Source organism: Vicugna pacos, chromosome 22 (assembly GCF_048564905.1).
Source record: "Vicugna pacos chromosome 22, VicPac4, whole genome shotgun sequence".
Lineage (NCBI taxonomy): Eukaryota > Metazoa > Chordata > Mammalia > Artiodactyla > Camelidae > Vicugna > Vicugna pacos.
This window is the reverse complement of record NC_133008.1, coordinates 14,419,547-14,437,244: the sequence shown is the minus strand read 5'-3', so window position 1 is coordinate 14,437,244 and position 17,698 is coordinate 14,419,547. Positions and strand designations below refer to the sequence as shown.

The 17,698-nt window shown below is 54.5% G+C and overlaps 1 protein-coding gene across 2 annotated transcripts in view; it reads right to left on the bottom strand.

The window, feature by feature from the left end:
- SLIT3 (slit guidance ligand 3) overlaps nt 1–17,698 on the bottom strand; it is a 572,835-nt gene that overhangs the window by 13,038 nt on the left and 542,099 nt on the right. For both annotated transcript variants that reach the window (XM_031689760.2, XM_072947253.1), the window contains 6 exons: nt 17,116–17,213; nt 13,589–13,728; nt 10,726–10,819; nt 5,218–5,355; nt 3,290–3,530; nt 1,246–1,376 (listed from right to left, as the gene is read on the bottom strand). In XM_031689760.2, coding sequence (XP_031545620.2) covers nt 1,246–1,376; nt 3,290–3,530; nt 5,218–5,355; nt 10,726–10,819; nt 13,589–13,728; nt 17,116–17,213 — 842 coding nt within the window. The remainder of the gene's footprint in view (nt 1–1,245; nt 1,377–3,289; nt 3,531–5,217; nt 5,356–10,725; nt 10,820–13,588; nt 13,729–17,115; nt 17,214–17,698) is intronic.

The window sequence follows — 17,698 nt, the reverse complement described above, 5'->3', positions numbered from 1 at the left end:
CCTCCTCCAGGAAGGCTTCATGGGTAAGCTGGTATTTTCTCAGACTTGTGCATTAGAATCCCCTAGAGGGTCCTTAAAGCAGGTGGCCGAGCCTGCCCCCAGAGCTCTGGGCAGCAGGCCTGGGGCGGGGGAGTCTGAAGGTGTGCATTTCTAACAAGTTCCCGGGTGCTGCCCCGGGGCCTCACCTCCAGGACCCTGGTCTGAACAATGGTTTACAACTGGTTTGCTGGCGGCGTATTGGGGGCCTTCGTGTGTGAAGGAGGAAACGGCTCCTTCCAGCTCTGCAGGGCAGTTTTGTTTCTGTGGATTTAGCATTACTGAGTTCTGTGTGAAGTTTTGATTGAAGGATGAATCTAGTTACCGGGAAACAGGGCTGCTCCTCATGAATCCCAGTCAACTGTGGTCGTTGCTTCCGGAGGGGAGGGGCCGGCCTCTGGGTGGGGGTCTCTCTCACGTCCTGTGCTTTTCCCCCAAGTAACGGCTCTCCTTCCCAGGAAGGTTTATGTGATTTTAAGTGTAACACAATCATTTCTCCTTTGAAGAGTTACTTTTATAAGTATCACACAAATATTTATCACTAAAAATAATTTTTAAATGTTAATAGTTTAGAATTCTTTTTACTGAGAAGTAGACAAAAAAATGTAACGTATCGAACTAGCAGGGCTGTGATTTCACAGATGATACGACTCAAGATGAAGCTAAATTTAAGAAAGGAGCAGATTTAACGCTGACAGAAGGCAGTGTGTTAAGTAATAGCCCAGCTGACATACCGGTAACGTAGAAATCAGGGCGAGGGTTGAAAAGATGGAAGTTTAGGACAAAGCGTCCTTCAGAACGGTTTGAAAGTCACTGAAGGCGCAGTCCTGCGCCCTCAGTGCCCTGGAATTTCCTCCCCTTCAGTTACATGCTCATCTCCCCCTGTTTTCTTCCTTAAACTAATGAAAGATTAGGATGACATTTTGAAAAGGGCATCTCATTAAGCAGCCTCGTCCCCATTGGAGCACAGACTCCAGCCCAGTAGCCAGCTGGCCATTTATCTTATGGTAATGAGGTGTCATCTCCCCACGGCTCTGCCTTCCTCCCTTCCTGTCCTGCTCTTCCTCTGGCTCCCACCCGCCACTGGGTACCAGCGGAAAGAGTGTGTGTGGTGGGGAGGAGAGGCACCTGGCGTCTCCTCGCTGGGCTGGAAGCAGGCGGGGGACGATGCAGGGGCCCGTGCAGTGGAGGGGGGACCGCGGTCCTCACCTGTACACCGTGGTTGGCGGGGAGCTCAAGCTGTCGTAGACGAGCCTCACGTGGCCCTGGTACAGCTCCAGCGCCAGGGGGTCGTTGTCCCCCTTGTAGAGAAGGATGCCGTTGTCCTTGTCAGTGGCCACCTGGAGAGAGGCACGAGGGTCAGGGCTCCCCTAAGGCCTCACCTCCCCGTCCCCACCTCACAGAGCCCTCTCCCACGTGGCATCCTCTGAACGAAACCCGGATCTGAGTTCATGTCCTTATGTCCTCCTCCAAATCTCGTCTGTAAATTTCCGCAAGGAGGGCCTATTCTTAAGACTCTAGTGAATGCTGATCGAGCAATTCAGCAAATACTTATGAAGCACCCATGATGCGCTACTATGTTTTTATGTAAGAGCGTGTGTGTGTGTGTGTGTGTGTGTGTGTATCTGTATATTTATCCATGATATGTATCACATATAATTATATGCACATATGCATGCCAGGAGCCCTGAGCTTTAATCTGGCCTCTCTCTCAGGGCCTTAGACTCTCTGTATAAAGTGTAATAATAATTATAAACAAAATGCTAAGCACCACTATCTAATTCAGTATTTACTATGAACTAGGCACAGTGTTAAGAATCCTCTGGGGAGTTTTTTAAAACACCAGTTGTCTGGGCTTCACCCCAAACCAACTATGTGCAAATCTCTAGGGGTGGGGCCCAGGCAAAGATAAGAAGTCCCCCAGGAGATTCGAATGTGTTGCCAAAGCTGAGGAGCACCGGTTTCAGAAGCTGCTGCCCTGGGCCCTGGGCTGCAGCGGTGGGGCTCTCTGACCCGCCTGTGGGCCCCCACCGCCTGGCACAGGAGCAGCTGAAGGAGCGGGATGTGGAGCAGGTGGCTGGATAGGACATCGGGGTGTCTGGGGCACTGGATGCTGCTCTGATGAGTTGGGACCTAACCCTTGGGTCCCTGGGTATGTGGGACTGAGGGAGGAAGGCAAGAGGGTGATGAGGTATGGTGCAGGGGGTGGTGATGGCAACCAGAGCTTCCTTCTTGTGGTGCTGGGGGTCAACTCCCATCTCAGAGGCTGGTCCACTGGGCTGTAGGCTCCACAAGGTGAGGTCGTGAACTTTTGTGCATCTCTGCAACCCTAGTGTCTAGAATGGTACCTGGCAGGTATAGCTGCCGAGTGGATCTCTGCTGAATGAATACTTTCTCCATAAGCTGAAACCTGGGTTACTGTGGCCATAACCAGGAGGAGGGTAGGGCCACTTATTGGCCTGCACCCTCTAGCTGTGTCTCGGGGTGCCCCTCCCCAGCAAGCCTGTGAGCAGGGGCCTGCTTTCTCTATCACACACTTCCCTTCTCTCCTGCCCCACCAAAAGCATTGATGTCACCCAGAAATGCAGTTTGGAATAACTGTACTCAGGCCCACAGGTAAGGAATCTGAAAGAAGTTAGCCAGAAAAGAATTTGGTTCATACCAAATGGTTTTCTATTCTCTGAAAAATGTCCTGCCTGTTTATGCCTCTGGGCCTTTGCACATGCCATCTCTGAGGCTTAAAAGCACCCTGTTTTGATCCTGTACTGTCACCCCCTCACCCTCCACCCCTTTCCAGGCAAACTCCTACTCATCCTTCAGATCCCAGCTTAGTTGTCACTGCCTCTGGGGAGCCTTCCCTGATTCTTCCCAGTAGGCTGGGATCACTGCCCCACCTACATGCTCCCACAACACCCGGGGCTGTCACTGTTCCTTTTCCTGTCATCCTGCCCTGGGCAAGGGGCTTTGCCTATCTTGTCTACCACTGAATCCCCATTGCCAGCACAGTGTCTGGCATATAATAGTTGAATATTTCCTAGAGAAAAGAACGAATGAGGCTGGAAGAGGGGGCTGCTGTCTACAGAGCCCTCTGGGCAGAGCTGGTCCAGATCCCCCAAAGCTGAGTGTTGTCCTTGATGAGTGGTAGGGAAGGGGGCTGGACTGCTACCATCTGGGGCATCCCAGCTGTTCTCAGAACAGCCAAAGCTTGGGGGCACGCTGGGGACCTTCCAAAGGCTGGGTGGGTGGGGCGCACCTGCAGGGAGATGTTGGCCTGGGGCCGGACCTTGGCAGAGGCCAGTTCCACGTAGGAGTCCTTGCCCACGAAGTTGACGGTGATGAGCTTCTCGCACCTCGGGCCGGCGAAGCCCGGCGGGCAGCGGCAGGTGGGCTCCTGCTGCACCACAATGCACTGGGCCCCGTTCTGGCACTCGTACTGGTCGCACGGGCTGGTCTGCAGCAGGACCATGGGCGGGGGGTGCTCACAAAAGAGCCCACTGGAAGGGAGGTAAGGAGAACACGGGGAGGGAAGACAGGGGGACGGTGAGAGGAGACATCAAGTTATTTGGGCCAAAGAGCTGCTAGCACAGAAGGTGGCACAAGATGGGAACTGGGACTAGTTCCAGCCCTGCCACTGAATGGGCCAAGTCCTTTTCCTTCTGTAAGCCCAGATTTCCCATTTTTAAAGTAATGGGTTTGGATTGGAGCACAGGACTTCAATTTCAGTGTCATCAGAATCGCCTGTGATGAATTTGTTAAGAGTGCAGATTCTCATCCAGCCACGGATGAATGGATAAACGAAATGTATATACATATGGTGGAATATTATTCAGCCTTAAAAAGGGAAGAGCATTCTGACACAGGCTACGATATGGATGGACCTTGAGGAGATTATACTAAGTGAAATAAACAGTTACAAAAAGACGAATTCTGTTTGATTCCACTTGTATGAGATACCAAGAGTGGTTAAACTCTTGGAAGCGGAAAGTAGAATGGTGGTTGCCAGGGGTTTGGGGACAGGGAACGGGAGAGATGTTCCTATTTAATTAGGTGAAGAGTTTCGATCTGCAAGATGAAAAGAGTCCTGGAGCCAGATGGCGGTGATGGTTGCACAATATGAAAGTACTTAACACTACTGAACTGTACACTGAAAAACACTTAAGATGGGAACTTTTGTGTTATGTGCATTTTACCACAATAAAAAAAATTTTTTTAAGTGTGGATTTCCAGCTCCTCTGCCCACTTCCCCCTCCCCCCTCTTCCAATTCTAATTTAGTAGTTCTGGGGTGGGCCTCAGAAACTCATATTTTCACAAGCCTCTGATGCAGATGGTCTTAATCAGGCTTAGGAACCAACTGCCTTGAGAACTCCTGGTTTCTCCCAGGCTCACGTTCTCAGAACCTGTGACCAAGGCTTGTGACCAGGTTGCACAGTTGCATTCAGGCCATCCATGAGTACTGACTGATGTACACAGAACTGTCCCGCAGTCTGACCCCTCCTCAGGTGCGGTCCCTGCCGCTTCCCAGGCCCTACTGAGCCCTTCCCTTCCAGGCAGTGTGGGAGCTAGAGCAGGAACCCACCTACCCCTTCCACATACTTCGCAGACATCAGACCACCTGGCCAGTGTCCCTCATCTCCCCTTTCCCTCCTGACTTCACGGATTCCAGCGACTGACCCCAAACGCTCCCATTCACCTCCACTTTTCTGCCATTAGGGCACCTTGGTGGATGGATTGATTGATTGCTTGATAATTTTAGGGGGAGGTAATCAGGTTTGTTTGTTTATTTTTTAGGTACTGGGGACTGAACCCAGGACCTCGTGCATGCTAAGCACGCGCTCTACCACTGAGCTACACCCACCTCCCCAGGGCACCGTGACGTTTGTTTTCCAGCCAGTGTGGCCATGTAGCTACTACCCCGGCTTTGCAAGCTGGGCTCCAAATGGTGGCATCTTCCATTAGGTGGAACCACGCCCAAACTTGTCATTACACGAGCTGGACCCTAAGTCCGACTTCCACACAGTTGCCCTGGGTAGCTCTCGTTTCCTTCGACAGCGTGGGGTTGACAACGTCTGCGCTGGGGAACGAAGGCACCACGGAGACCTGGGGTTTGGACTGCTGGGCCCACCAGCCCCCAGCCCACTGCCCCCTGCCCGGCTCCTTCCCGAGGGGCCCCTCCACCATACCTGAAGCCCTGGGGGCAGGTGCACGTGTAGCCGTTGACCGCGTCCACGCACTGGGCCCCGTGGCGGCACCTGTGGGCCGTGCAGTCATCATTGTCCACCTCACAGAGCTTCCCGCTGTAGCCAAGGGGGCACTCGCATCTGGAACAGAGCACAGCGAGGCTGTTCCGTGGCCCGGCTGGCCTCCAGGCAGCCTCTCCTCTCTCCCCTACCTGCCCGTGTACCCAAGCTCCCTCAACTCCTGCAGGCTCCCTAAAGCCTGGCCCACACTCCATCTCGCGGGCTGTCCAGGGCCTCTGGTCCCTGCAAGCCGACGTCTGCCTGCCTCACCTGGGGCACCTTGTGTCAGGAGCCAGCCAGGCTGAGGAGCGCAGGGCTGCAACACACAAAATCTGGCTTGGATCTGCCACTGTCTACTCAGAACTAATAATGTTCAGCCAGGCACCGGGCTAAGCACCTTTCATGGAGCGCCATGTTTGAGGCCTCCCAGCACCCTGTGAGGGAGGGTCTGTCCCCCTCCAATGCCAGGAGGAAACCAGGACTCCGAGAGAGAGCTGCGACTTCCCTGAAGCCCCCAGAGCATAACGATCTTTTGTTTACACTTAGGTGTGTCAGACCCTGCTCTCCGTGTTATCAGCCGCTCTTTACCTCTCTGTTTCAGTTTCTTCACATTTCACAGGAATTGATGATCAGTAACTCCACCTCTTAGGGTGGTTTTAAAAATTAAGTGATACAGCCCGTGTGGGGCATTAGATCCACACTAGGTAATCAGTGTGATACATAGAGGGTGCCAACAAGGATGATGGAGACGTGATGCTGTGGGTGCTCCCTTGCATTCTACCCTATTGCTTGTTCATTTTTTTCCCCCCGAGATTTGGTCTGGGATATGAAGGGGGAATGCCCCCACCGTTGATAAGTGCCTCCTGATCTCCAGGTGAGAGGATGGGTGTACTGGCCCCACCCAGGCCCTGCAGGCTGCCCTGCCCCCTCTGAGGAGCCCGGCAGCTCCACCGCATCCCTGCTGGGCCAGTTTTCAACCCGGCCAGGGAAGGCTGCTGCGGCTGGCCTCCCCGAGACCATGCATCTCTGTGCTTCTCTGTCTGGGGCGACACTGTGCCCAAGTCCTAGCAAGAAGCAGACCATAGACCACCTTACTCACAGGGGCTGAGGCACACAGGAGCACAAAGGCTTCCCGACTCTTCTGCCTCCTGCAGGGCCTGGAGTCTGCACACCCCTCTGGGCTCCCTGGCTGAATTCTGTCCGGCAGAGTGTAAGTGGTACCCACAGCCTGCCCAAGTCAGGAGGAACCACGGATGGGCAGGGGGAGGTGTGGTGCAGGTGGCCGAGGTGGAGCGGGAAGTGAGACCCTGGAATACTTCTGTGACAAAGGAGCCTGACTGGGGAAACACTGGGACAAACAGATGGCCCTCCCTCCTCCCTCCTCCTTCTCTAGGACAGATAGAGAAGTAGCCTGGAATCGCAGTTCAATCCTGGCATCTCTGGGTTTGGCAGAACATGGTGTGTGCTATGGATTCACAGCAAAGGAAGATACTCAGGGGGTGGGGTGTCCCTGGAAGGCGGGCAGTTCACCAATCTGACGGTTTACTGGGCCTGTGTCCCAAAGCTGTGAAATCTACATGATCTGACCTGTAATAACCTTTACTTATTTGATGGCTAAATCTGAAATATGTAACCTACTTCTGCACCAGAAGGTGCAAACTTTCACATCTTCGCCCACATTCCTTCCTACCCTTTCAAAGAAACAGATCGGGAATGCCTTTGTCGGGGCATGTGCTTCACACACCTCGGTCCAGGCCTCTGCTAGGGGTAAACCCGGCCCCGGACGGCATTTGTGTCTGTGTCTCCCGAATTCTAGCAAGAACCCGCAGAGCAACTCAAGCTGTACGTGCTTCTCCAAGGCAACAGTCGCTGCTCGCCACGTACAGGGTAAAACCCAGGCTGTTAAGCACGGAGTTCAAGGCTACGGAGGAGAGCTTCCTGAGGAACCAGGGAAGCCACACTCACTCGCAGCTGAAGCTGCGGAGGTCTGGAGGCAGATGTGTTGACAGCCTTCCTTTCTTCCCCCAGTGCTACAGCCCTCTCCACACCTGCACTCTTCAAACAAAACACCCAGGGATCTTGTTAAAGTGCAGCTTCTGATCCGGGGAGTCTGGGCGGGGCCTGGGAATCAGCATTCCCAACCAGCTCCCGTGCGACGCTGTTGCTGCTGGATCACGGACCTCACCTCCAGCAGCAAAGATCTGCACATCATTTCCTCAGCAGCTAAAGACAAGCATCCGGTGGTATAGCCTGCATCCCCCGTGGTCCTCAAAACGTTTCACCCTTAGCTGTTTTTCTACAGTGTAAGGCTTACAGTTTTGATATGCGTTGACCTACTGATTCTGGACAAGAGGGAGTAACCAAGTCATAGCCTCGGTTCCAGGAAGGACATCAGGAGTCTCTGGAGTCAGCTAAGGAATCACTCAGGCCCGGACTGACCTGCATCCCTTTCTGTGTATGTGTGTGCTGGCTGCGTGCTCCACCTTGCTGCGCCTCTGCCCCACACGGCAAGTGGGTAACAGCCTCGACATCCTAAGGTTGCTGAGTGTTGGATGAGGCAGTGCGCCGTGCCTGACACAGAGGGAGCGCTCACTGCCGGCTGGCCACTGCCATCTTGGTTTCTGCTACTGTTGTTTTCAGTGTTTATGGGCAGCATGCCTTATCATTTTCAGGGCTTCAGTATATGATTATTTCTGTGTTTAGTACTATCTGTCCTACGCAGCTGAGGCCTCATTCGAACAGCATACCAGGAAATCTCTGAGGACAAACACCTTCAAACTTGGGCAAAGGCTGCACTGACTTCATGCCTCTTTTGTTAATGTCCCTGATGCCTGCTCTGGGGATGTGAGTTGTTATGGTGACGGCAGGGGAGGGGGATAAAATTATAAAATGTTGCATTGGGAGAAGGGACTTTTGATTTACAAGCATCTTAATTAAAAAAAAAATCAACATTATTGAGTTGGCCTGTGGACCTTTTCAAGATTCTAAGAGACACTGTGCATAAATGTATTATCTCAAGATTTTGAAAGCTATACTGGTTTCTTTCTATTCTACATTGCCCTTGAACTCAAGGGGTCCTTAGCACCCCGATCCCAGACCTGCATCCTGGACCACTTCTGACCAGTCCTCGTGCTGGGTGTGCTTGTCCAAGCCAGCATCCTTGAGCTTGCTGCCCCGTCAGCATGGAGCGAATGTCACTGATCTCTTTCCATCCAAGGATATCCCACCCATTCTGCGGAGCTTAGATGCCCAGTGAGCACCACTGCCCCTCCCTAGGCACACCCAAAGCACTTTGCCTGTCTGCCTGGCCAGCTTGGCTTTTGTGTTTTAAGCATGTCTTCCCTCCCTTTGGCTCTGCCTTCAGTTAAAAAGCAGCCCCGATCGGAAGTCAAATCCCGGAGTGGGAAAGGCGGGCAGAGGCGTCCCTCACCCTCAGACTCAGGTAGCTCGATGACCTGAAGGCCCCCCCGGCACATCTCTGAGGGAACGGGAGAAGATACGGCAGACTCGGAGGAGGGTGCAGGACCAGAGGGTTGCACCTCCCTGTGCTCCCTCTGGAGCCAGAGGTCCTCGCGTGCCTCTCGTGTTTTCCCTGGCTTCGCGGTTTCCTCTAGGCTCGGGATGTCCAAAGGCGAGAGGAAAACACAGGACGACGTGCTCGTGGTCCCCTCTCGCCCTCACCTTCTCTAGACTCTTCTCCCACCTGTGGGGTGGGGTCCCCCTCCTTCTCTCAACCCACCCCAGTTCTAGGCATCCTTCGGCGGTCACTTCCCAGCCCACCTCCTAGGGTAGCAGGGCTTCCTTCTCCTCCAGAAGGTTCTTCTCCCTTCTCCTCCAAACCCCAGCAACACTCACAACCAGAATCCAGGGATCAGAAATTCTTTCTCTTTTAAACCTTTGTTTTGTGTCAAACTTCCCTCCCCTAGGTCCAGGGCAAGGGCCTCGGAGGGACTCAAAGACCTCTTGCAGTGCCCACCACCCTCCCACAGAGAGGATGCGGGCACTGGCGGGGGGGCCGGCCGGGAGACAGCAGCCGGGAACCTTAATTCCTAGACTCTAGGATTCTAAGAGTTCACAGGTTCAAGTTTTGAAGACCATGAATCTAAGAGTCCACAGTGCTAAGCTGCTAAGATTCTGTGATTTTTATGATGTCAGCAGTCTGGGGCTTCCTAAGATCCTGGGTTGCCACCAAGCCCTAAGCTTTGCAGTGTAGAATCAGTCCCAGATCCCGAGGTCTGAGAGCTCTCCGCAGTGACTGAGAGCTGGACAGATGGAGCGTGACGACAGCTCCTGGGGCCGTGGAGACCAGAGCCTGAGCATCTGTGCTCCAGAAGCTGGAGAAGCCACCGGGTGAAAGGCTGGTGGGGATTCTCCGTAAAGACTCACCAACACGGGCACCGAGCTCCTGTCCCTCACCCCTAGGGGTGACCCTGTGGGATCACTCTGGGTGCCTTTACCGAGGGCTAATTTGAGGTCCCCCCAGGTGCTCTGGTCCCGGCCTGCTCCCCCAAACCCTGATTCCCTGGTACTAGAGTCCCTCACCCCTACCACCCAGTGCTGGACAGAGCCTGCTGGGGAGCGGGGAGGCAGCTGCGTGTGGAGGGCAGCCTTGGGGGTAGAGGAGAGTGTTCTTGGCCAAAGGGTTCTGGGATGTCCCCACCAGGTCAGAAAACCCAGGACTTGAGGGCCTCAAGATCTTCTCCAAAAGCAGCAATGGGAGGAGGTGGGGACAGAGCCCAGAGGTGATTTCCCAGGGGTGCCATTTGATTCTGAGGCTCCAGAACTGGTACCTTCTCCTGAGGCGGCCTCTCCACCCAGCCTTAGAACTGCTCGGGTGCAGCCCTGGCTCCTACAGGCCTGGCTGCTCACCGTGGAGATGGGACAGCTCTGCCAGCGCTCTCTCCCCCCATTCCACTCCCACCCATGTTCCCCAACACACACAGGTGCACAAGCTGGCACACTTGCCGGAGGGCAGAGGGCAGAGGGCAGAGTGCTGTGAAGGCTGCACACGGGGAAGGAGACTGAACACCCTGGGACTTGGCTTCCTTTGTGGGATTGCTCTACTATACCAGCTCCGGAAACAAGAGCTGTGCTGGGAAGGAGGGAGGGAGGGGGAGAGAAGGAAGGAGGGAGGGGGAGAAGTCCAGGAAGGGGATCTCTCTACACACACACACACACACACACACACACACTCACAGTGAGAGAGGAGAGGACAGAGACAGAGGCTTAGAAAAGAAATACCCACAAAGAGACAAAGACTGACTGGAGAATTAGACCATGACTAGTCAGAGGTACAGACAATGACACGGTAACAGCAGAGAGGTAAGTAACAGGCAGAAAGAGAGAAAAAGAGAAAAAATCATATGGAGGGAGCCCAGAGCCTCTGCCTCCAACCCAGACTGCTGGAGCCGAGTCCTTGGGACCCTGTGCTGGGGCGTGAACGAGCCTTACCTGAATCCTCTGTCCAGGGAGATGCACTTTGCCTCATGCTGACAGAGGTTCAAGCCGGGCACGCAGTGGTCAATCACCTCATCACACAGCTCACCTGGTGGGGTGGGCAGAGAACCCAGGCATCAGGCAGGGTGCTGGCTAGAAGGTCAGGTTCATCCAGCCCCTGGTCAGGAGGTCGTGGGCATGACCGTGGGTGGCGCTTGTGTCTTTGTTTTTTTTTTCACTCCACATCCATTTATGGAGCACCTCCTGTGTGGCAGCACTGTGCCAGGTGCTGGGGACACAACAGTGACCTGGTCCTGTTCTCTCCTGTGGTGGGGGGTGGGGGCGGCAGACTACAAAGAAGCAGGCAATGACAACACAGAGCTGTCAGTGTGAGGCCGGGGACACTCGGTGAAGCCCAGAGGCTTCCCGGAGGAGCAGACATGGCTTAGCAGCACCGTCCACCTGGTACAGATAAGTAAGCCTCTTGGATTTTCTCAGAGAAGAAAACATGAAAGGAATGCGATGTTCCAGTCTCTGGACACATTCCTTTTGAAGTTCACAGTGCCAGACAATGCCAAATGGGTGGGTCACAAATGCCCAGGGATCTAGGCCTGCCCGTAAGCCCTGAGAAGCTCACAGCACCTGCACGTTTTCCCGGAACGTGGGCGGTAAGAGGGGCTGGCGGCGGTGAGGTCGCTGGCAGGTGCACCTCTGAGCTTTGGGTGTCCTCAAATTCCACCCGGTCAAGTCAGGTGGAAAGTGATCTTGGAAAACAAACTCCTAGCCAGGGAAGTTTTCTCAGAGGGCAGGTGTGAGCAGAAGAAGGCTGCCCGGGCCATGGCTCCGGGGGGTCAGGGCGGAGGAAGGTCCTGAGGGTGGCTGGGGAGTAAATGAGTGACCGACAACAGCCCTGGGGTCTGTTCTCTGCTGTGCTGACCCCCACCCTATCCTCATTTTGCCCCAGCCTCTCGGGACCACAGAGGCTGCTATGTGTTTTACAAGCCTTCTCCTCCTCCGCATCTCCCAGAGAGATGTGATCTGTATGTGGGACTTCTAGTATTTTCTGGGACAGACAAAACCACAACATCCCATTCTCAGGAACCAAGTATGACAAACTAGGAGTGCGTCCCAGTCAGCTGCAGACACGGGCAGGAAACCACTTGCATAATCCCATCTCCCCTCACCCCTGACCACTTGCCCACCATCAATTCAGTTCAAGTCCTTCCTCTGCCCTAGAGCCTCTTCTGAGCTCCTATGCCTTCTGCTGCGACTTTTACTCTCTTCTGGCATTCCGCGATTCTTCTGGACGAATGACTTAATTCTATATGATGATTCCTCTCACCTCAGAAGACCAGAAGCCCTTGTCACAGAGGGCAGAGCTTAGACTGCTCGGTACCTCTAGTGGCTAATGCGATGTTCCGCATACAGAAAGTGTTGCTTGTTGCTAATTTAAACAGTTCCACCCTTGGGAGACGGAAGATGTATGTCATAAGGAGGGCAGACTCTCAGCAGGTGTCCCACACTGAGCCTTCTCTGGGACCCCAGGAGGCCTAGGATTAAGTGGAGGAGATGTTTTTCTCAGTTGGTCCTGGCACACCCCTGTGGTCCCAAGAGCGTGCTTGGCCGGGATATCTGGCTATTGGGCTGGAGGCCTGCATCAAGGTACAGGATCTTGAGGGGCAGTGGGGGCTACTTGGCTTCCTTCTCTGCAGGCCTCAAGACTGCTTCTATTCATCCTCCACGCCTTCCCATCTCCCACCTCATTCTTGACATCAGATTCCAATAGGCTAGGGTGTGGGAGTCCCTGGGCCGCACCATCCTTATTTGCATTCTTGCCTTTGGCTAGCGTTTCTCAAAATATGTTTCTTGGAACACATGTTGTCTGGGTTGGCAAGAGTATTTCCGGGTAGGGTAGGAGGGAAGCTCTGAGATCAAATGAGTTTGGGACCTGCCGGGTTAAACAAAGTTAAATGGCTTTCTTTAAAGCAGGAATCATGGGAACCTCTAATATGCTAATTTGTATCATGTTGCTTGGAGAAGAAAGTTATTATTATATGCAGTGCTTCCCCAATTTTTTTGCCCTTGGAGCCTCTTCTTTGAAGAATTCATAGAATTTATGGAGTTCCAGTTTGAGATATGCCACTTTAGGCTGATCTTGGTGGCATTCTGCTTTACAATCTTACAGCACATGTAAGGTCCTCATTAGGGGCTCTTAATACAAGAGACAAAGGTGTTGTGTTGTGGGGCGGGCGGGTACAGAGATTACCCTGAGGGGGCGCCTCCTGTGGGGCGCCTTCCTTTACTCTCCGGGAGGGTTGGCGTCCTCTGTGATCCCACCAACCCCTGGGCTTACCGGTATTATGTTCTCATTCTGTCGAATACATCTCTCTCCCTACACTTGTTATTATGAGAGGGAACTTTGTCTTGCTCATTTCTGTACCCCCAGCTCCTGGCAGAGTGTCTGCAAAATGCAGATTTCGAGAGAAAGGTGATCAGACCCGAATAAAGCACGGCCACAGTGCAAGGGCCTGTCTGGTGGCCTCAGCCACCGCCGGGGCTCCGGGGTTCCCAGGGGAAGGGATGCACACCAACTCAATGAACGGAGAGCTGAGAGGGCCCTGGGAACCCGCTCCAGGTGGGAAGGAGCTAGTTACCTGCTGGGGAGCGGTGGGGAAGCGAAGGGAAGACAGAGGGCCTCTGGGCAGCCCCTCGTGGCCTAGTGTGGGGCTTGGGGGCTTCAAGTCTTTGTCCACCGGAGGAAAGGAAGGAGGTGGAGGCCTTGGAGGAAGCTAAGAAAAGGTATTCCTCCAGCACAAGACCCGCCGGCCCCACCGCCCCCCTGGGCCCGCGCAGGCGCAGGCGGGTGTCGGGACCTCACCTGTGTAGTTGGGTGGGCACACACACACGTAGTTGTTGACCCCGTCCACGCAGGTGGCGTTGTTCTCACAGTCGTTGTCCTCGCAGTCGTCCGGGTTGATCTCACACCGCTGCCCCTCGAAGCCCAGGGGGCAGGAACAGCTTCGGGGGATGCGTGGGTGGGGAAGAGGGGAGCCAGGGGTCCGGGAGGTGGGGGGGTTGGAGCGGCAGAGGGAAAGGTGCAGGGTGGGAAGGAGAACCAGTCAGGTTTCTCCCCCGGATAGAGGCCCAAGACGGTACTTTGGACACCCGGGGCCTTGGGGTCCTGAGAAGGAAGGCCCTTAGGAGCCCAGGGGGCATTTCATCCAGCCCGCTGCCTCGGGGCTGTCTCCCAGCGTCTCCCTGGCCCTGGCTGCCCGCCTCGCCCCAGGGGCAGCTCCCACCAGCAATGCCTCCTCCCCCTCCTTCCCTCCCCGAGCTGGACGTGGCTTCCGGGGCGGAGCGTACACTCCTCCAGCTGTCTCCCGTGTGGCCCTTCCATCAGCTGTTCTGTGGGCGCTCTCTCTGGTAGACAGAGAGAAACAGTGTAACAAACCGCGTGCTTTTTGCGGCTTTCTACTCAAGGGCAGCCTTTCTAGTGGGAGCGGGAGAGGCCACAGTGGCCAAGATCAGCTCTGCAGCCCGGTTTCCTGGGAACTGAATCCTGCATCGCGGTATCCTCACCTGTGGACTGGTGGCATTATCCACCCCAGGCGGTTGTAGGGATTAAATGAGATCATACAAGTAAAATGTTTAGCAGGGTACACAGCGAGGAGAAAATGCTCCGAACATGTTAACTGGATTTAGTTCTAAACAAAACCACCCGCTTCCTTAACCTTTCCACAGGGATGCCATTTCTCCCTGTTATTCCCAGTATTCCTGCTGCTTCTGAGCCCCCTCCAGTTTCTGGGGGAGGAGGGGATGGGGCCGAGGACCCCCCTCCTCCCCACATCGAGGCTTTCTGGTGAGCTTGGCTTAAAACCCTGTAGATCAGCATGACGCGTTTCCTTAACTTGTCTCCGGTGTGCTAAACCTCTTGGATAAAAACCTCATCACCTGTCCTCTGCCTGACCTTGGCCACGTCCCCAGGATTAGGCATGCGAAATAAGTCAAAACAGATGAGGGCTGGGCAGATGAGGAGTGCGGGGCACTGGGAGGGTGCAGGTGGGAGTGAGTGTCTGATGAAATGAGCGATTCAGGGACTCTCTCTGTGGCCCGCCCCCCCCCTCCTCAGGGGTGAACACCCCATCCGTGAACCTGAGTTTCAGCCTCAGACCTCGAATTCTGGGCTTCTCGCCATTTCAGAGACTGCTCTGACTTGGGATTTAGCTAAAAAACACAACTAAACAAATAGGAGGTGGAATTCTGTGGTCCTAGAATCCTGCTTAACCTCCTTCCCTTTATGACCTGAAAACGGCACCATCACATTTTCTACAAAAGGCAGGGGTTAGGAGGGGTGGGTTCTCGGGTCTGAGCTCTTGAGGCAGAGCAAAATGACTCCTTTTTTTTGACCCTTGGCATTCATGAAAAAGGTCATTTCTTCAGATCCAGGCAAGGGGTAGGTTTCCAAAGCTCTTCAACCACAGGGTTGCCTATTTTCCTGAAATGAGGTTCTCTGACTCTCCCCAGAGCCTTAGGACTGCACAGAAGTGGGGTAAGAGGGGGGTGGTCCAGGGAGCAGGGGTTGCTCATGGAGTGGACGGAGGGCGGGAAAGAGGCTAAAGTCTCTTCTGTCCTCACTGGAGACCTTGCGGGGAGAGGGGAGGGCAGGGCTGTCAAGGAGATTTCAAGAGCCATGCATTAGGTGTGGGGTCACAGGCAGCTCACATCTCCTGTCCGGCCAGCTCTGCAGCCTTTGCTCTTTTTGTGAGCAGACAGACAACGTGTCAAGGCTGGAGAAGCATCTGTATGAAGAGGTAGGTGATGTTTGCAGGATTCTGACTAGTCAGAGGTGTCATGGATTGAATTGTGTCCCCTCAAAAAGATATGTTGAAATCTTAACCCCCGCAGTATGCCAGAACGGGACCTAATCGGGAAACGGGTCACTGCAGCTGGCCTTAGCTGAAGATGACGTTAACACTGGAGTGGGGTGGGCTGCTAAACCAGTATGACCGGTGTCCTTATAAGAAGACAGCCGTGTGAAGACAGACACAGGGAGAAGGCCATGTGACACTGAAGGCACTGACTGGAATCATGCAGCTGCAAGCCAAGAAATGCCAGGAACTGCCGGCAACCGCCAGAAGCAGGAAGAGGCGAGCAAGGACCCTCCCTTACAGGTTTCAGAGGGAGCAGAGCCAGGCTTCCAGCCCTGGAGGTGTGCTTCCTGGCCGGGGCCTGGTGGCCACCGCCGTGTGATTTCTGGGTGGTTTCTCCTCAGCCCCGCTTGCAGTGAGAGGGCAGGAGTGGGTGGTTTGGCCAGCTCCAGGCAGGAAAGCGAACTCTGCCTTGAATTTCACTTTTCGGGAGTTGAGTTTGATGGGACTGGCTTGGCAGGCGGACAGACTTGCGGGTGGCTGGGCTCCCTGGGGAGAAGAACCCAGAGCCCAGAACTGATTTCTTTCACAGCCCACACAGCAACCCCAGCCAGAGGGCCTCTGATGGTTTGAGACCTGAGCGCTCAGGCCTCCGCACCCAGCTTGGCATTGGGTGCCCTTCCACCGCCTGCCCCACTGGCTCACTGGGGGCACTGAAGGAGTCAGTTCCCGCTGGTCGGCTTTTGCCAGGGTGTGGGCCGGGAAACTGCACACCTGCAAGCAGCTGGGGAGGGTGGGAGGCAGGAAGGGGCCCGAGGATTGGCAGAGGTCTAGAATGCCTGTTCCAAGGACAGGGATGAGAAAAAAAAAATACCTAAGTGGGTTCTATCCTCACCCTCCTTTTTTCTTCCCTCCTTGAACTCTTAATGCCGGGGAGGAAGAGGTGGGGCTGGAACACAGGAATGAGTGTCAGGATATGGGAACTAGAGCAAATCAATATCTATGCCTCAGTTTCCTCCTCTGTTAAATGGGGAGAGTACCTACCTGTACCAGACAGATAGGGTCCTTGTGAGGATTTACATGAGATTTAGGGCTAGGGCCTGGCACATAATAGCATTTAATCAACGTCACCTACCATTACTGCTTTTTATAACACAGACAAGAGTGGTGGAATTAACACGCTGGCAGATCTCATCCATCATCCCATCCTGCTCTGACTTTAGCCAGCAACTGTAGCTTCTAGCTTCCCCTGGAGTCCTCCCTGCTCTGGAGATGGACCACTTGAATTTAAATCCCTGTACCGGTGCTTGCAGTGTTAAATGTGGACAAATGATTTACCCCTGGGATACTTCAACTTCCTTATCTGGACAAAAGGGACAGTAGCAGCCCCCTTGTAGGCTGTGAAGAACCTCGGACTCATTCACATCAAGGGCTGGGCACGGTAGGCCCTCCGTGAACACAGCCGTGCATCCTCGGCGCCCCGAAGCCTGACCACACAGCCCGCTGTGGGGAGGGGAGGCCCCAGGGGAGCTGTTACCTGAAGCCGTCCTTGTGGCTCTCACTCAGGTGACAGGTGCCCCCATGCTGACAGGGGTTCTGGATGCAGGTGTTGATGGGCGTGGTGCAGTCTTTGCCCTGAGGAACGGGGGAGGGAGAAGCACATGGTTAGGGAGGCTTCCAGTGGCTGCCATGACGAAGAGACCCCTGGGGTCCTTTGCGGGGAGGCCAGGGAGATGGCCACATGGAGGTCCTGTGACAAGCCTGCTGGGTGGCCTGGGGAAAGCCCAAGGGAGCACTTGCCTTTGGTCACTCCGCAGTGAGAAAGGGAGGAATGCAGGACTCAGGGGTCTGGGCCCCAGTCCACTCCTGCCCAGAATTCAGTCCCTTCTCGCTCTCCTAACCCATTGCCCAAGAGCACGGGCTTTGGATCCAGGGAGACCTAGTTTTGCATTCCGGCTTCATCTCTTCCTGGTTGGCTGACCTTGACCCTGTATGAGCCTTTCAATTTCTCCAAGCCTACTTCATAGAGCTCTTACCAGAATGAAACTAGACCTTTCACAGCAGGAAGCGCTGAACGTTCCACGACACAGCTAGCATACAGCAGGCCTTCTGCAGGTGCC